At 33.8% G+C, this 19986-nt stretch overlaps 1 protein-coding gene across 5 annotated transcripts in view; it reads right to left on the bottom strand.

The window, feature by feature from the left end:
* Positions 1-18746, bottom strand: part of LOC129809717 (dystrophin, isoforms A/C/F/G/H) — a 462658-nt gene extending 443912 nt beyond the window's left edge. For all 5 annotated transcript variants that reach the window (XM_055859751.1, XM_055859755.1, XM_055859752.1 and 2 more), the window contains exons 1-6: positions 18062-18746; positions 15144-15228; positions 9829-10770; positions 8144-8487; positions 5498-5729; positions 213-465 (exon numbers count right to left, since the gene is read on the bottom strand). In XM_055859751.1, the coding sequence (XP_055715726.1) occupies positions 213-465; positions 5498-5729; positions 8144-8487; positions 9829-10770; positions 15144-15228; positions 18062-18675 (2470 nt within the window). In that variant the 5' untranslated portion in view covers positions 18676-18746. The remainder of the gene's footprint in view (positions 1-212; positions 466-5497; positions 5730-8143; positions 8488-9828; positions 10771-15143; positions 15229-18061) is intronic.
* Positions 18747-19986: the final 1240 nt, after the last annotated feature.

Here is a 19986-nt window from a genome sequence, read left to right as displayed (position 1 = left end):
TTGATGTTATAACCTTTAAGCAAATATTCAAACCATTTTCTGTGAGGAAAAATATTATTATTTTATGTTTATATTATCCTGAAAATTGCATACCGAACTTCAATTTTCTTTCAATCCCAATTACTAATCTATCTCCTGCACAGCTCTGAGTGCGTGTGAGGAGAATGTGTGAAAATGAAGTGAAAGAGAAAGTGAAAATCATCTCCACCTACCTCGTCGTTTCGGTGTGCTCTCTCGAGATGGCGTCTTCCCATTTTCCAGTTCAATTTTCTCCCCAGATCCACTCCCAGCATCACTATTGGGTCCACTTCGGCTGAGACTCGCCAGGCTCACCACAACAGCATCGCAATGCGAGGAGAGATCAGTCTTGGCCTTCTGCAGGGACTCCATCGTGATTTTGGCTTTGGGACACGGATTTGCCTGAGATGCAATCTCTATGGCCAATTTCAGATCCTCTTGACGTTCCTTTTTTTTGCCAAATAGATGATGAAGCAGAAAATTTAGAGAAGATTAGCCCGATGAATAGAGCTTCTAGTGAAACTTCACGCAATTTTATCGCTCGGTTTATCTCTAGATTTACTGTTTTCTGTTTTTAATCGCCACTTTTCTCGCAAAATGCAAAATGAAACAAGGCAAATCATAAATCATAACACGTGGTTTGTGGCATATTATTTTTAAACTTATTCCACTTTTATATTTTCTCAAACGAACTTAAACTGACCACTGAAGAAAAATCAATGAAAAATTCACTTTGTTGCTCTCAAGGAAAAAAAAATGAGTGATTAATACCGTATGATTTTTTTTATTGAAAACAGAAGAATAACAAAAATTTCCGAAATTCCTTTGATGAGAAAAAACAGGAGGATTTTTTTACACACTTCTTCCGGCCCAAATGCTCCCGATCAACTGATGAGATGGCACAGAGAGAGAGAGATATTCAAAGAAAATTCAGAGACAGTAAAAACTGATGAAAAGTCAAATGCAACCTGTGCTCAACGCCAAAATATTCCCTCAAACACTGACAGAATCGAAATAGAAACATCTCCACAGCGGCACAAGAAAAGTTACAAATGAGAAAATTTTCTTCGTGGTGATTGAAGAAAAGGCGCCTCTTTCTGATAGTTGGGCTCAATGATGACCAAATTGCGTAGAAAATTGGAAAAAAACTGGACAAAATTTCGCAAGTTTCAGTGTAATCGGATAAAGAAACATTTTTTTTTAAATAAAATATAACGAAATTTGTTCAATGAATGATTGATTTATTTAGAGCGATCTATTGAATGTTTTCTTCAGCACGCAATGAAAATGAAATTGTGAGGAATTTAGTGAATTGTTAATAAACAATTTCCCTTCCGCTGAATTTATTTGTTTTCAACTTTGATTTTCAAAGAAATCTATTAAAAAGCTGCACAATATATTAATGCGAATAATTAAGGATAAATATTTTTCAAATTGCAAAATTTAAATTTAAATTTTATTGCAAGCAAAGTCTTTCATTTTCATGCAAATTCTAAACAAAGATGTCGCAAATACAGTGCGACTCCAATAGAGCCAACACTTTGATTTTTGCGTTTCTGTAATATTCCAAGTTAATATTTGTTTTACTTACAATTTCACTCGTTTATTCCAGGTTCTTACTCAACAGAAGTAGCTTAAAAATTTAAAAGTAAACCTGGAATTTTTATATACTCTTTAAAGGTTTTAAAATTTTAGGGGTTGACTCTATCGGAGTCGTACTGTATTTTAAAAACTTTCACCACCCAGTGAACACTAAATATTAACCGATTTCAATTCAGCTGAAATGATACGTATTTTCAGCTGAATTCTGCTAACCTTAAAACAATACTCGTGAGACAGTGCCATTTCCATATATTTGTCTAGCATGTTTTGTTCAAGAACCGCTAACCGGTCAGCATATTTTTGCTGATCGATTCAGCAACATTATGCTGAAAACCAAGGACATGACATTTCCTATGTTTCCCATATGTTTCTAGCGAGCCGAAAAAACTTTTGAGTTTATTAGCTGTTTTCTGTCATTGTAGAATGAATTAACAAAAAATACTAATACAAAATAAAAGCCAATTTAATAACGACGAGGCAACCGAAAACCCTAAATTGGCGACCTACGTGGTTTTGAAGATATCTCGTGAAATATGTACAAAAACAGGGAAAAAATTATATTAAAACTGGTCGGATTTTTCAGAGCTAATGTCACCCCCTGCTGAAAACCCCGCGTTTTTCAGCTTCAAGCTAAAATTAAAATCATAAAAACTTGACGAATGCTAAATAAAACCCGCATAGTTATTAAGTTTTGAAATAATATTAAAAAAAATGATTTTAACGAATTTTTAACGCTTTTCTAAACAAAAGCTCGATAACTTTCGAACAAGCAACAGATCCTAAAGGAACCGAATTAAGCAAATATTTAGCGAGTCCTAGGAAAAAGCATTAAGTTTATAAATATTCGACTAATTCTAAAATATAATTAATTTAACAATTATTTATTTATAATATACTTTTATAAAATTTTAAAAAAAATGCTTCAGATACTGAACAGAAAAAATCTTGGAAAATTTAACGAGTCTAGAAAACAGATTCAGACTGCAAATACACAACGAATCATAAGCAAAGTGTAATTCAATGTATTCTAAACAAAAAGAATTGTAATAAAAACTATTTCGAAAAACGATTTTGATTGAATATACACACAATGGTTTGTAGGCTAATGTCGAAAGCCTCAGAAATATTTAACGAAGCTTAAACAAAAATGAATCAAATGACTTAACGAATTCCAGAAAAAGTTAACTTGACTTAACGAAAAGTTCACAGTTCGAGAATGTTTAGAATATTTATCGATCATCACAAATTGAACGAATTAATTTTCGAAAATGGATATTTCAGTGTTCAAAAATATATAAAATAGATTCTAAACAGAAAAGAATTTAATGATCACCTTGGAAATAAATATAGTTTGGTTTAGTAGAAAACAGACTGAAAGAATTTGATATGAATTGCCTTCTATTGGGAGATAATTTGTAAAATAATTTTTGAAATATCCTTAAATGTGTACAAAGTACAAATATTGTTAACACGGTCAAATTAAAAAAAAAAAACATTTCTTATGAATCGATGGCGCTGAAAATAGGCGTAAAAGTTGACGCTGAAAATGTTTTGCATACAACAGGGCGTTTCCGTAACTTATTCCAAAGGAATCTCCTGCAGGAGTAAAATCGTTGACTGTTTTTCAGTCCCAAGGAATTTTTTCAAAGCATAACTTTCTGTATCTGTCCCTTTCTTTCGCACAAAAATTTAATTGAATGAACTAAATTAAATTTGTCGTGACGTTCAAAAGAAGAAGAAGAGTTCTAAATAGACAATACCTAGAAAAGCTTTAATATTTGACAGATTCTAAACATATAGAAAAAGAAAAGAAAGAATATTTTATGAATTCTAGACATTAAAGCTTTGAGGCTGACAAATTCTCGAAATCGAAACTGAGAAAAATTGAAAGAATATTTTAAACAAAAGTGAATTCTAAACAGAAGCTTCAAAGTCAAGAATATTCAACAGAATATAACTGGGCAAGTATAATATTTAGCAACATAATAAAAAAAACGTATCAGAAGTGAATTCTAAACGAAAGTTCAAGGCTATCAAATATTTAAAAGAAAATAAATAAATATTTAACTTCATTTAACTAGGAAAAAGACGTTTTGGACGAATATATAGCAAATTCTAAGCAAAAGCTCACGAATATTTAGTGAATTTTAAACAAAAATTCCAGAGTCTTTATCAGTAAGAAAAGAAATACTTTGCAGCATTGAATAAAAAATGTAGTGGACGAATATTTAGCTAATTCTAAATAAAAGCCATAAAAAAAGCTCAAGAACATTTAATAGAATTCAGCCGAACAAATATCAACATGATCTAATAAAAAAATATAGGACAATTGTTTAGCAAATTCTAAACAAACGCTCCAAAAAACCTCGCCAATATTTAGCAGAATATATTTAAACGAATATTAAACAATATCTAATAGAAAAGGAATATTAAGTAAATTCTAAACAAAAGCTCAAGAACATTTAACAAAATTTTAACAATATGTAATAAAAAACGTAGGGAACAAATATTTAGTGAATTCTAAACAAAAACTCAAGAATATTCAACAAAAATCGAACTAAAGAAATATTTAACTGTATATAATAAAAACGTATTGAAAAATATTTAACGAATTCTACACAAAAGCTCCAAAAAACTCAAAAATGTGTAAGAAAATCTAAATTCAAAAAAATAATTAGCAAGATTAATCAAAAAACGAATTTTACAAATATTCAATAAATTCTAAACAAAAGTTCCAAAACAAGCTCACGAATATTTAACATTATCCAATGAGAAGTATATCAACGAATATTTAGTAAATTCTCAACAAGAGCTCAAAAACATTTAACAGAATTGAAATGGACAAATATTTTACAATGAGACACATTAACAAAATCGAAATTCTAAACAAAAGTTCCAAAAAAAGCTCATGATTATGGAACAAATTCTAAACCTAAACGAATTGAATGATTTTTTCAGAAATTCTAAACAAAAGTTCCAAAAAAGCTCATGATTATTGTACAAATTCTAAACCAAAACGAATGGAATGATTTTTTTCAGAAATTCTAAACAAAATCTACGATACTGATGAAAATCGAGAATTTCAAACATATAAATCAAATGTATCAAATAATGAAAGTTATAAATAAATTAATTTGAAAATCTCACGAGCATTTAACGAATTCTTAGCAACAGAAACTGATAATCTTGAAAAACTTTTTTGTTTATCCTTTACGAAAGTTTACAAATCGTCAAAAACTGGCCCAACTCCAAAATGGAAAAAAAGTAGCAAAAGTCATCTAACTTTTCTTATTTTATCTACACATCCTCATCACACTCAAATATTGCCTTAGAGAGTGAGAGTGATGCCTTCAATCCCTGTGTATGCGGGGCTTTTCTCTCCCGCTTAATTCTATCTCACAGTTTCATGATAGATTTATTGAGAAAAAGACCAGAAACCGCCGTTTCTTTTCATTTTCTTCTTCATCTCCGCAAAGGAGTTTATAAATACAGGGAGAAAAAAAAGAGTGGAAGTTGTGTGTTTGCAAACAATTCATCAAACACCCACCTTGTGGAATTTTAACAACACGAGCAGAAACACCTTTGAAAATCAAAACCACAATTTCTCGATTAAATAAATTCAATTTATCGATGCATGTTTGTTTAAAATTGCGTTCAGTTTCAGCTATTATTATAGTTATTTGTGTGACGAAAACTATTTCCACAATTTGGACATTTCAGCTGCAGTAATATATATATACAAACCCAATGATCTATAAATAACCATTCATCGTCAGATTATTGCAGCAGAAATCAAATAGAAACCAACACATGTTAATTGCAGAGAAACTTCCGCATAATTCTGTTGGACAAAAATAAACTCCATTTGGGTACTCACTCGAATATCCAGAATTCTCTTTGACAGCTCATCAGCTGAGGAATCATTGAGAGGCTTCTCAATGAGATCACGTGTCCTCTTCAGCACTTTATTCACAATGTCCTCAATTTCCGTGAGATCCTTGCTCAATTGACGCTGTCTGGCTGTTTCGGAACTCACCAATTCAGCTGACATCTTTCTACCACCTTTCTTCTCCACTTCCGTTTCAGAACTTGATGATAATTTTGCCATTCTGTGGCAAATAGAAAAAAACTCCAATAGAAATTTCATCGAATCCAAAACTTCACATGAATTTCAAAAATTTCAAGACAATTTCAGTGAATTTCCAAAATTTCAAACCACAAATCCGAATTTTCAAAACTAAAAACGGAGCGCAACTTTTGAGATAAGATAAAAAATTTCATGAAAGAAAATAAATATTTCACAGAACTTCCACAACGACGAAAATTGTCAGAGCTATGGAAACATTACACTCGATTTTTATCCAAAACAAGTTAAAAAAAAACTGAATGGATTGATGAACTCTGCCAGAAACAATCAGAAAATATAAATTAGGGAACTTAAAAACCTTGATGAAATTTTCACAATGTAAGTCAAAACCGGTGGCGGTCAAAAGCCTGAACACCAAAATCCCGAAAGACAAATTCGGAATGCCGTATTCTGAAAGTTAAAATTCCGAGAAAAAAAATTCTGAAAGCCAAAATCCGAAAGTCAAAATCCCGAAAGCAAAATACTGAAAGCCAAATTCAGAAAGCCAAAATACCTAAAACCAAAATCCCAATAACCAAAATCCGGAATATCCAAAATCTCAAAGAGACAAAATCACGAAAAGATCTAAATCTAAAAAACCAAAATCCCAAATAAGCAAAATCTTGAAATGGACGAAATTATAAGCGGAACAAAAAGGAGCAAAATTTCACTTTACCTCCAGCAAAGGCGGATGCAATCGTGGGAGTAGCTATGACACTTTCAAGAATTTGGAATTTTGGCCCTTTCTGAATTTTGAATTTTCGGAATTTTGGCGCATTAGGATTTTTGTCTTTTGAGATTTTAACCCGTCAGGGATCTTATTTTTTCAGGATATTGACCTATTCGAGATAACAACTCATTCGGAACTGTGACTTTCGAAATTTTGGCCTTTACGAGATATTTGTCCCTTTCGAGATTTTAGCTTAATCTGGATTTCAGCCCTTTCGCGATTTTGACCCTTTCAATTTGCTTTTTTCGGCCTTTTCGAAATTTTTGGTCCTTTCGGGATTTTTACCCTTTTGGGATTTTGGCCCTTTTTGGATTTTGGCCCTTCGGGATTTTGGTCCTCCGGGATTTTGACTCTTTCGCAATTTTGGCCCTTTTAAGTTTTGGCGTATTCAAGATTTTGGCCTATTCGAGATTTCTGGACTTTCGGGATTTTGACGCCTTCAAGATTTTACTTTTTGAAATTTTGGCTTATTCGACATTTTTGGCCCTTTCGGGATTTTGGTCCTTTCAAAATTTTGCTTTTTGGAATTTTGGCCTTTTCGAAATTTTTAGTCGTTTCGGAATTTTGGCTCTTTTGAAATTTTGGCTCTTTCGCGATTTTGGCAATTTCGGAATTTTACCCCTCTCGGGATTTTAGCTTTCAGGATTTTGGATTAGGAATTTTGGCTTTTGAATATTTTGATCTGTTCTTGATTTTGACTTATTCGGGACTTTAGCTTTCAAGATTATGACTTCCGGAATTTTGACCATTTCGAGATTTTTGTCTCTCGGGATTTTAGCCTAATCGGGATTTTGAATCTTTTAGGATTTTGGTTCTCCTGAATTTTGGCCATTTCGAGCTTTCAGTCCTTTCGGGATTTTGGCGCTTTCAAGATTTTGCTTTTTGGAATTTCGGCCTTTTCGAAATTTGTGGTCCTTTCGGGATTTTGGGCCTTTTGGGATTTTGGCCTTTTCGCAATTTTTGTCATTTTGGGATTTTACCCTTCTCGGGATTTTGGTTCTTCAATATTTTGATTCTTTTTTGTATTGGCTTTTCGGGATTTTAACTCATTAGGAATTTTGGCTTTTCAAGATTTTGACCTTTCCTTGATTTTGACTACTCAAGAATTCGACTCATTTGAAATTTTCGAGTTCGAGATTTTATTCTTTCCGTAATTTTGGATTTTGATATTTTGACCTTGACCTTTGACTTTTCCGATATTTTATTTTTGATAAAATATCAAATTTCACTGAAGAATATCGATTTTTTTACATTAAAAATTCCAATTTAATTCCCAAAATTTCGTAAATACAAAATCAAATTTATCAGAAGTAAAATTACCTGAAGTTTGTTAAATCACAAGGAACAATTTTGGGACAAGAAAAGTTTCATTAAATTCGAAAATTTCAACAGTTTTCAAAAACTTTTTATGATAAACTTTTCGAAAAAAAATATTTAAAAAAATTAGAGGATAAGACTCAAAATTTCCCAGAAATACCATACTTTCAGCTAATACGAAAACGAGAACATTTTTAATAAATTAGAGGAGGTGAAATTTGTGAAAGAACTTAAAAAAAATCATATTATGAGTTTAAAGTTTCCAAAGAAAATTGCATTAGCCATTACCAATAAACAATTTCACAACATTTCAAGTTAATGTGATTTAGTGAAAGTGAAATGAGACTTACTTTGCATGCTGCACTTCGCGGAATTTCTCCCTGAGGAGTCCCTGTGTTGTCATAACACGCTGAGACAAGTCCCCAATCTTCCCGTGAGTCTCCAGGACGAGGCTGTCGCCCTGTGAGATGAGTGTGGCAGCATCTGGAGCAATTAAGTGCTTAAGGTGCTCCACAGCACCAAATCCATCATCACAGCGCTCAATCTCTAGCCTTGTCGCCTCTAATTTTCTTATCATGTACTTTGCCGTCTTCTCAAACTCTCCCACTCGCTGCTCCAGAGTCCCATCCTCACCATTTGGCACTTTATTGCTCCTCGTTGCTGGCTTTAGAATGTTTGGTGTCTCAATTCGACCCTAAAATTAGACGATAGAGTACAATTTAGAGAAAGCAAAAATTACAGAGTGCAATCCCGTCAGAGTTGATCATTTACAAATATTCTAGATTAAGGATAAAGTTTATGGGATATTTTTCAAAATACTTTAAGAAATTTAAATTAACGTAGGAAAAAGAGGTCAGCCTTTGAATGCGCCAATCTTCAAATATTTGATTTTTTTTAATTAAAAGAACACGAAATGACAAGAAAATTGTGAAAACAATTGAGGAATACAAAAGTATTGCAATATTCGAAATTCATCATTTAAATTTTGACCATTAGAAAAACATATATAGGGTAAATTAAGCTAATTCAAAACCTGCTTCAAATGGAAATTTTTCGCTACTCCAAATGGAAACGTCACTGTTTTCATGATAAATACAGTACTAAATTATAATATTTATATATTTTCTATACCACAGTTTCATTATTTAGTTAATTTTGCTCCAAATAAAGCGAAAATCTATTCATATTCACAAATTTTAATTTGTTAATTTCTCAGAAAAATTAAAAGTGTACCTTTTCACCATCGAATTTTTCATCGATCGACCATGTTTTCCAATGAAAAACACAATAAAGTGGCTGTTGTTTATTCGTTTTGTTTAACATTTATGTCATATTTCTGGCTAATTTTAGTTAAATTAAGTGCTAATCTTTATTTTTAACAGTACGTGAAGTTTTCAAATGAAATAATTAGCTATTTCGTGAACAAAAAGTGAAGTGTCTGCAAATGCTTCAATTGGAAACCCAGGAAATGTGATTTTTTAGAGATATTTTCTTTTTGTTTTAGATGATAAAGGAGAAAAGCCCAGGAATAAGAACAAATCCTGTACTCAGGAGCAACTCAACAAGGTTTTGGAAGCCTGTCGTTGCGGTTTCACTTACACTGTTTGTCTCTAATTAGAAAATTTCCCTTGTCTCCATTTGGATTAATTTGTTTCTAATGAAGCATTTTGCACTCGCGTATTTTTCTTGTATTTAAAAAGTTTTCAAATTATATCTAAAGAATTTTCACTAAACAGTAACATTCTAGAAGAGTCAAGGAGCAAATTTATGTAATTCTCTTCAGAAAAAATATGCACTTAATGTGCTGAATCTTCTGTCAAAGTTAAAGCGTCTGGAAATGGTTTTGAATTAGGACATTTACCCTAGGTCTTTTTTTTATCAAAAAGTTCCTTAATACCAATCTTTCATTTAAGAAATGTCTACTTCAACTCTTCTACGAAATGCAACATTCGAGAATCATGAAGAAAAATTCCTAATCATCCGTTATTGTTTATGTTAGAGCGTTGATAAAAGAACACAATTCAAATTAATGTACCGTATCACTGTCAGAGTCATTTGGCGGAGCCATCTCCTTGGAGAATCGTGGAATGTCTTCATCCTCAGAAAACACCAGAGGTTCATCAAAATTCTCCTTGTCTGACGCGTAGAAACTATCCCGTTCCGGCTGACTCAAGATATCCCGGAGATTTGGACGGATTTTCATTGGTTTCTTCACTTCATTCTCCGAATCCCTGAGAATGTCCCTTTCTTTTTCCTCAAAAGTATCCTTACGCTCTTCAAATGAGATTCTCTGCTTCTCAATTCGAATAACCTCCCGATCGATATCCCTGAACTCTACATCTCGATCACTAGACGAGTTGTAGTTCTCCAACTCCCGTTCCAATTCATCCAGACAACTCAGATTTCCCCTACTCCTGTCACCGAATTGAGGAGTTGAGCAAGTGTCCGTATCTGAAGTATCTTCAGAAGCATCAACAATATTAACCGTTTCGACAAATTCCGGTTCAAAGACGTCAACACTCTCCAATACAATTTGCCCAACTTTTGGCTTTGGCAAATCTTCAGGTTCAGTCAAAGATAAATGAACATTCTTCACTTTCATCTTTGGCGTTGTATTTGTTTCTCGGATTTCAACCACCGAAAAATCACCTTGACCACGATTCTCCTCACTCAGAAGTCTCGAGTCACTTCCCTTCTGGGAAATGTGAGAGAATAGGGAGCTCGTTTCGGCCAAATGGAATGTTTTAGGTAAGAGATCAGGCATTACACTTGACTGACTGTCTCCATTGGAATTAATATCGCCCGTTTGAGGAATCTCCTTCAATTCTGTGCTATCGACATTGGAACTTGGTGTTCGGGCACGTCTTTGCCTAACTGTATCACTGACAACAACAATTTCTGTCTCACCATCCTCCATCCGAACTTCTGGACTTTCCTTGGGACTCTCATCAGCCACATTTCTGCCCTCAATCGCCTCCTGTTTAAGTTTTATTTTAATTATTTCTCACTCTCTGCTCATTTGCTGCTTAGGTTGATTAGAAAGGACAATCACTACACAAAACACAACGGAAACTTCCAGCAAATCAACAAAGTGATGTATTTTACAAGAGGAAGGTTATTAGGGAAGTTCTTGTCAGACTTTTGATCATTCAAATTCTATAGAGAATAAAACAAGTTCAACTCTACAAGATAGAATCTAATTTGAAATTTACTTTAAATCAACATTCCTTTGGGTGTTATCTATAATTTCGTAAATCGTAATTTTGCAAATTGTCTAAATCGTAATTCACCAAAGTCTCTACAAGTAAAACTCATTACTAATTAATTCAATTCCGAAATTGTCTATACACAATTTCCCTTTAATTCGACACACTTTTTCCTCCTTCAGATATGAAAAATTAGCTTTCCAATATACAGGGTGCACAAATTGAAGTATAACTTTCCAAAACACTATTTTTTTTTAATTCAAAATAAATTTTGTTGGTGTGAACGAGGAAAAGTCAGAAATCTTTCAATGTGTGATAATCTTAGACTTCCGATGAACGTATCGCACGTTACCTGAACATGACCTTAAGAAATACGAGCCCATTCATGGCGAAGGGCTGGCTTCAGCTAATTAACACTTTGGTATTTTTTAGTCGTGAAGACTAAAAAATACGTCTAGATGGCTGGACTAAAAGTAAAAGGTTAGACGATGTTTAGCAACTGGCCTCCAACGGCCAAACGAAGGCTCTGCTTTGCTCTATCGATTACTGATTTAAAAAAAAAATACAGAATTTTCTCAATTGCCTTCAACCTTGTAACCAATAAAATGAACTACCTAAAGCCTAGCTAAAAGTAAATCTGGACGCCCTTCACAGACCTCCCCAACTCTTTTACCATTGGGAACCTAAACACTTTGACAATATATTGTTTACACTTCCACAAAGAACAACTGGTGCAAATTGGAGCAAGATTCATCATCCGGTAACATCTCAAAGATATCTCAGAGGCGCAATAGGCAAGACCAATGGGTCTTGGGCGGATGAGATCTCTGACTCGACTCTCAAAGTTGTGAGTTCGATTTCCGCCTTGTGCAAGCAACTGAATGTCAGAAAAAAGCATTTTCACTGTGATAAAACGTAATATAAATGCACCGCCTCTGCTAAAGAAACATTGGGAGCATGGAAGAAGCATCCACACTGCGGGAAAGGCGCTCCTGGTCGGATTATACATGGACTTAGCGGATTTTTCCATCACAGAATATAAGGGCCTTGACAGACCTGAGGATTAGCCGAGAGACGCCTTAGCGTAATTATATTAGAAATAATGGTCAAACAACATTTCCATCATTTTCCACTCAGTCGTTTCTCGGATTATATCGTAAGTTTGTCTAGGGCATAACAGCAATATAACATGATTACATTGTTAGAAAGTATTCCGATACGATTAATAATAATCCGGTTACAGGGAATCGCAAAATCGAACGTGAAAGAAGAAATAAAATTCTGAACAAAAACCTGAAAAAATCCAAGCAGTCCGACTACAAGTTAGCTAAAATGCTCAATTTGTCAAAATCAACACATGTAACATTTATGGAATTTAGAAAATGTAGAAAAACCTGAAAGGACCTTCAATAAAACTAGTACCAGCGACCGAGTACTGAAAAAGTACTCCCAGTACTTAAACTATCCCTGATATTTCTACCCCGGATATAACTAGAAGTTAGCATGAAAACTATCAAACTATGCAGTATATCATCGCAAAAGAAGGTTATAATATATTACTGTATAGTAAACATCCAAATCGGCCCTTGAAGTAGAATTTGGTAAAGAAAAACGTGCAAGACTTCTATACGAATGAATTTAGATGAAATTCAACAGATGTACTTTAATAGGCGATGAAATCTATGTAAAACGGATTTTCAGCAACTTCCCGGTCAAAAGTTTTACATTGTGGCTGGTCGTGGTGATGTCCCAGTCTAGTATAAATTCGTGTTGACTCAGAAATTCGCGAAAAAGGTTGTGATTTGGCAAGGGATATTACCGTTCTTATGTCGACACATGGGTAAGATGTTTCGGACCGATTTGCCTAGTTGCTGCTACTTTAAATCGGTTTAAGAATGACATAGTGCTAATATGCTTGATTTCGAATCAAAGGGGATGAACCCTCCAAATTGTCCTGATCTTCGATCCAGTCAAAAATTCTGGGTAATTTTCATATTACCCGGATTTTTCGGAAAAGGGACACAGCTATCCACAACGGCCAATAAAAACATTCAATGTGGAAGATTATGCTGATTCAGTATTAAATGCAACTGTACAGACACCTCCATGGCAAGTTCTATTTTTCATTTGGAGCTATTTGAAGCCAGCGCCTTTACTGAGTTCACAGAGCCGATCGGGAGAAGTTATTTAGACAGAAATCTAGTATATTTATCCTTGCACAGGGATCAGTAACTTCCAAAAGCGGAACAGTCTCTACTTTTAAGTTATTTCGCGTAACGGTTGCAAATGGTGTACAGAATTTCGTTCCTTCTCTCAAGTTCCACTTCGCGTTTCTCTGCAGCCGGATGATGAATCTTGTTGAAACTTTCAATATTAGTTTTTTTGTAAAAGTGGGAACAATATACTGCCGAAGCATTTCGATTCCAACTACTAGAACGGGTGAGAGGGTCTATGAGAAGCGTTCAGATTTACTTTTATCCAGGATTCTACGAAATATGAAGGTACTGCGACTAGTAGTATGAAAGTTATATCAACCTGACTTGCTTACAGTTAAATTGGCGCACCCTGTATATATCTAACCCCATAAAAATTTTATAGCTTTGATCACACAAGAAACAGAACGTCCTACAAAGAAAAAAATATTTTGTGAAAATGTTCGTAAATGTTTGTGAATTCCTATGGGGGAGTTACGAAATGCTCGTGTTTCGTGTAACCCACAAACAAGTTCGTAAAAGTTTGTACTTTTTTCACAAACATTGTTCGTAACATGATCATTTGACGGACATTTTTTTGTACTTTTACAAACATTTGTTCGTAAATGTTCGTAAACACACAAAAAATGTTCGTACAATTTTGTAATTTGTTCGTAAATCTTTGTTTTTCTGTCGAACATTTGACGAACAAATGACAAAATTTTACGAACATTTTTTGTGTGTTTACGAACATTTACGAACAAATGTTTGTAAAAGTACAAAAAAATGTCGGTCAAATGATCATGTTACGAACAATGTTTGTGAAAAAAGTACAAACTTTTACGAACTTGTTTGTGGGTTACACGAAACACGAGCATTTCGTAACTCCCCCATAGGAATTCACAAACATTTACAAACATTTTTACAAAATATTTTTTTCTGCGTAGAAATTTTTTTTGGCAGTGAATTTTTAAAGTTTTCTTCAAAATTTCTTTCAAAATCTCAATAAATTATTAAAAGATTTGCAATTAGTGTCCTATCAAGGTCGAATACCCCAACTTACTTAATTTTGAAATGTAAAATTCTTCAATTAACTTGATTGTGATCTTAATTTTCAAATTGAAAGATTTCGATTTTTCCTAAAAATCATCCTTGAAAAACTTGCCTAAAATAACCTATTAATCTTTAATCTTTAATCTACAAAATTTACCAATCAGATGGCAAATATTCTTTAAATGATCAAAAATCAACAAAATGTATCATAGAAAACAAACAAATTGTGAATAAGAGGAAATAAAGAGGAATTTTGGAAAAATGAGGAATTAGTTTGCTCGGCCACCAAAAGCTATTTATACTTCCACAAAAATGATTTTTCTGGATGTTTTTTTTTTAGAAACAATAATACACAACACATTTATCCATTTCCTTGGATGATTTCTTTCTTTCACAACCGTTCTTCCTTCCAGTGTCTATCTGGGAAGAACAAATTCCTGCACCACACAGAAAACAATAACAATTAAGAACAAGGTGATATGACTTTGCCCAAAATGAGACACTCTGTCCCACTTTCACTTTCTCCAGAGCAAATAACATTTAATCTCTTGAGCAAGTGATGGTTTTGTTAATTTGAATTGTGTTCCCATTTCTCATTTGATTATGTTTCTCAGTTTTTTTGCTATTTTTTTTATTAAAAAGATTTGAATTGTTTTTTTTTAGAGACAGAAAGGTGAGACATAAAAAGTTGGGTAGAGCTTTCATGCAAGAATCTTTGAAAAATTGAAATTCACCAAAAAAAAGGATTGCTCAAAGCAAAGGATAAGCAAGATGGAATTGGTTTCAGAGATTTCGACACAAAAAATAAACAGAGACAGCGCTAAAAGCGACAATAGAAAATTCTGTACATAAGAAACAATTAGAAAGAAAAATTGCATTATAAAAGAAAAAAAACTTACTTGAACAATCTTTTTAACGTGGGAATGTAGCCTTTTTCCATCGTCATTCTTCAGTGTCATTCTCTCCAAATCTTGAGCCATCGTTCTGGAAATAAATTAAAAAAAATAAATGTAACACCTGTGATAAGCCTAGATCAGCTTATTGTAGGTGAGATTCTTAGTGGCATCATATTCAGAATACCTGAAAATTCGATTTGAAACTAAATTGGGTAGCACAATGCAGAAATTTTCAGTCAGATTTGCGAATAAATGCAATTTTCGTACTAAAAAATTGGTTGGATTGACAAAAAAATTATATTCTGGGATGAAGTGTATCGCTGGACATCCTCTTTAATTACTGCTCAAACTCAAAGAGTTAAGGTGAAATATCTTCGATGAATGTCCTTTTCTTATCCTTACCACTTGAAAGACGCTTTTTACATTCAAATCACAATTAATTCTCTCTTTATGAACTTGTCTTTTTTCCTGCTCTTTACATACTGCGTTTTCGTGACAATTTTTATTTTTCAAGTTACTTTAATTTCAAGATATTTTAAAAATATAACTAAAGTGCAAAAACGGGTCTGGAGCACAAACGATATGAGATATCAATTTCCGGTCTTCAGTGACCCCCCATAAGTCAACATTATCTCCAGGAGTTTATCATTTCGAGGGTCACCTGTAAAGAATCTCAGATACCATAAGCTTATCTAAGCTTATCACCCGTTTTTCTATTTCAAATAGTTTGAGGACAGATGGCCAACGAAAGAGAAAAATCACTGAAATCGGTAAATAAACATTAGAGATAGAGTAAGGTCAAATTCAATATAATAAGGGTAGGGTCACGGTACAGCAGGGGAAAGGTTGGGACGGATGCGAGCTATCGTCGATCTCAGATACAAAATACAGTAGACTCTCTCTCAATTGGGCATTTGGGGCAAAATGTCATTCGGTTTATCGATAGATTTGGGCGTCAAAGCCTTTGTAAATTCCACAAAAAGCGCTCAATTATAAAGAATCACGATAAAATAGGAAGAACTTCAGCGAATTAGCTTAATAAATAAACGTGAAAATTGTCAACAAGATTTTTTGCCCGATTGAAAAAGAGCCGATTGAGCAAGAGTCTAATTTGCTAATTTGCTCAAATTCGCTGTAGTTCTTCCTATTTTATCGTGATTCTTTATAATTGAGCGCTTTTTGTGGAATTTACAAAGGCTTTGACACCCAAATCTATCGATAAACCGGATGACATTTCGCCCCATATTCCCGATTGAGAGAGAGTCTACTGTAGATATAAATCCCGCCAAATAATTTCGTCAAATATTTTTAAGATTTCTGCAGAAAATATCTACACCTCTGCCGAAATTCTGCCGAGAAATCTGTAGATACTCCTACGAATTTTATTTCGGCTTGGGACAAAATTCGTCAGAAATGTTTGCAGATTTTCTGGTGAATCCTGGTGCATAGTCTAACGAATTTCTGTAGATATTTTGCCGATTTTCTGTAGATTTTATTTATCTACATTCCAGACTTTCCAGACAGCTGTGTGAGAAAAGATGGATTCACTGAAGTTTGCAAAATTCAATAGAGGTATTCTTGGTGATATTACAGTCGTATTTTTAGTAAATTAGTATTTTTGTCTTGAATCTTTTTACTCATCTAAAATGTTTAATCGGTAATGCTTGTTAAACAGAGCATACCATTTTCTTTGTAACATCTACAGCTTCTTGATAAATCAACAATATTTTTGTTGAGACAATGGAGACTATGCAGATTTCTTATGCACAAATTCTGCCGAGAATCTGCAGATTTTCGGAAGAATTTCTGCCGAAAATCTACAGATTTTCTCTGAATGTACTAGAATATACCGTTACAATTCAAAAAGCGTCCGAGTAAAATCGGCAAGTAGAGCAATGATTTGACGGGATGTCCTCTACAATTATGTCAAAGTAATCATCAAAATCGGTTAACCGGAAATCTAGAACATTAAGGTTATGGAATATGAAAATTAGTTTTTCGACTGTAGCACTCCTATAATTGATCCTAGGAAGTTCAAATATTTTAGAAAGTTGTAGTGTTTTGTCAGAGCTTTCATGTGCGCTCCCATTCATCAAATTTGGTGCAGTAAAACTGAAGATTTGACGTTTTAAGTCTTGCGAACTCATACGACATATATCTCTGGTTCTAGTGTAATCTCATCGAACACCAGACACTTTTTAGAAACTTCATAGCCTAGGCAAACACTCTGAAACTTGACCAATTTGCAAAATTGACCTTTTTGAGTTTTTGAGTGTTTTATTTTATTTGAATTTTTACGCTATTGCAGCGCCACCAGTGCTGAATTTTTGAACTGTCCTCTGAAAGTGCTCATAGAGAAAAAACCACAAACAAAAACTTTAGGTCAAAATGACAATTAGAACCGGAGATTTAGGTCGGTCAATTTTTGAATTTGGACCTCTAATAGCTCGGGAGGAATTCCGAGAGACTTAAGTTTTTTTTTTTTGTTTGATTGGAAATGCAGCTGTAACATACTAAAATTTCAGCATAATCCTTATCATAGGGCTGAAGTTAATTAACTTAAATTGGAAAATTTTCTTTTTAATAATAGCGCCCCTAGCGGCGGTTTTACTAACTTCCGATGTTCGAAGGAGATGTGTCATATTTCACGAGATTTTTCATTGTCGCCTTCGATCATCAAATTCTGACAATTGAAAGGAGATCATTTGAAAAATTGTTTATAGCGCCCCTGTCGGAGTTTTTATGAAGTTGCAATGTTTCAAAAAGATGTACCATTATAGAACATATTTTATTATTACTCTGGATCATGAAGAATATTTTTGGACACCTTCTATATCTCGGGCCAGAGGGATCAAATCTTTATAAGAATCTCACCTAATAAAAAATTGTTTTTTTTTTTTTTAATAAAAAATCAAACTTACTTGAGAGACTCAGCAGAAATATTATCCATATTTTGCAGAGTCATCTTCATTTCGTTGAGAACTTTCATCTCGTCAGCATCACCAATGCCTAGTTGATTGAATCTCGCAGCTAAATTATCAATTCGATCTTTGACATCTTCCAAGTAAACAGGTTCACAAATCTCTGCGTATTCCTCAAAGATTTCCCTGCACCTGGCCAAAGCACCCTCTGCACCTTCCTTCTCCCTCTCCAGAGGATTCTCTGCAGAATTCTCTGCCACTTTTCGCATCTGCACTAGGAAAGTCTCCACAATCCTCAGATTCTCACCAAGCTCCTTGGACAACTTCAGCAGAACCTCCAGCTGCTTCTTGGACTCCGTCACATTCTCCCCGAGGGCATTGTACAAGTGTTTCAGGGCATCAATCCTCTGCGACAATTTCTTGGGATTCTTCGTCGACGGATCCTCACAAATCTTTCTGCCTGTCTTTATCACATTCTCCGTCTCTGACTTCACCTCCGACAGCACTCGGTACATCTTCAGGCAGTGCTGCAGCTGATCCTCAACGTTATTGGGACTTGCAGATGAAACATCCAGGACTATGGAACTCCTTTCGACATTCCTGAGTTCTCCCATGGCTCGATTTAGGCGAGATTCGAAGCCTGACTGAGGCGAAGTGAACTTTTCCAGCTTCTGCCGGCAAAGCTGGAAACGATCTTCAAGGAGATCCACTTGTTCCTGAAGCCTCTTTGCTGCTTCAACTTTATTGCTTCTCTGATAGATGGACACTTGCTCCTTCATCTCCTCGAGGGCCTTTTCGTTGTTCTGGAACTCCTCAATTAAGCGCTAAAAATCATAGAAAAAAATTAGAATAGGAAAAACAAAATTTGAGAATTTTTCTCATTTTTCCTTCATTTCTAAATTCACTTTTAAAAATAATTTTACCTTCTTCACCGTTTTAAATTAAAATTTTTCTTTTTTAAAATCCTAATTTTGAAATTCTCTTTAATGTTATTTTTTAAGGCCTATTGACATTCACTAATGCCAATCTAAGAATCTAAAGAAGTCGTACATATACTAAAGAATTTTTCCAAATATTCGATTTCGAATTTTTAAATATTTTAGTTCGAATTCTAGTCTTCGAAAAAGTTAATAACCTCGAGACGCAATCTAGTCTTGAATACATAAAGCTCTAGAATTTTACATATTAAAAAAAAGTCTTTCACTCCCAGAGTCCATCATCGTCTTAGCGTTAGTATCACCCCCAAAGCAATATTCACATCGAACAGACTGGGCTTTTTTACATGGTCATTGCTTTTTTACTCCTTCATTGCTTTTTTACACGTGGAAAAAATATTCAAAAAATTGAGGCATCAAAGCAATTTTTGCATCAATTTGATCTTTTTCCGTTCTCTGAGACAATATTCTGTAAAAAGAAAATGATATTTTAGTAAAATTAGCCAAATTTAAATACCTTGAACAAAAAGCAAAAAGCAATTGCCCGGTCAATTGCTTTTTCTTGACACTTCCATATTACATAGTCCGTTAACATTCTCTATTTGAATTCACTGTTCGAAATTTCATCGACCACCATCGAAATCAGCTGATGCCAGGAAAAATCAAAACAAAGGAAATTTTACTCATAAAACTCTGTGAAAACCTTTGAAATACATTTAAAATGAGTCTAGGCTTAGTGAAATTAAAGTTTAGTATAAAATACATGTGAATAATGTGAATTACATTGTTTTGAACAACTGAAAATATTTCCCGCCTTGGACATTTTACTTACACTAGATGGCGCTGTTCTCAGTAAATTATCTAATCGAAACCAATGAAGGTGTTATATCACTTCTCCATTGCTTCTTTGAAAATCGATTAAATGAGCAATGGCCCAGTCTGTTCAATGCTATTAAGTTAAAAACCTTTCACAGTTTGTGTATGTTTTGT

Source organism: Phlebotomus papatasi, chromosome 1 (assembly GCF_024763615.1).
Source record: "Phlebotomus papatasi isolate M1 chromosome 1, Ppap_2.1, whole genome shotgun sequence".
NCBI lineage: Eukaryota > Metazoa > Arthropoda > Insecta > Diptera > Psychodidae > Phlebotomus > Phlebotomus papatasi.
This window is presented reverse-complemented; position numbering and strand designations above follow the sequence as displayed.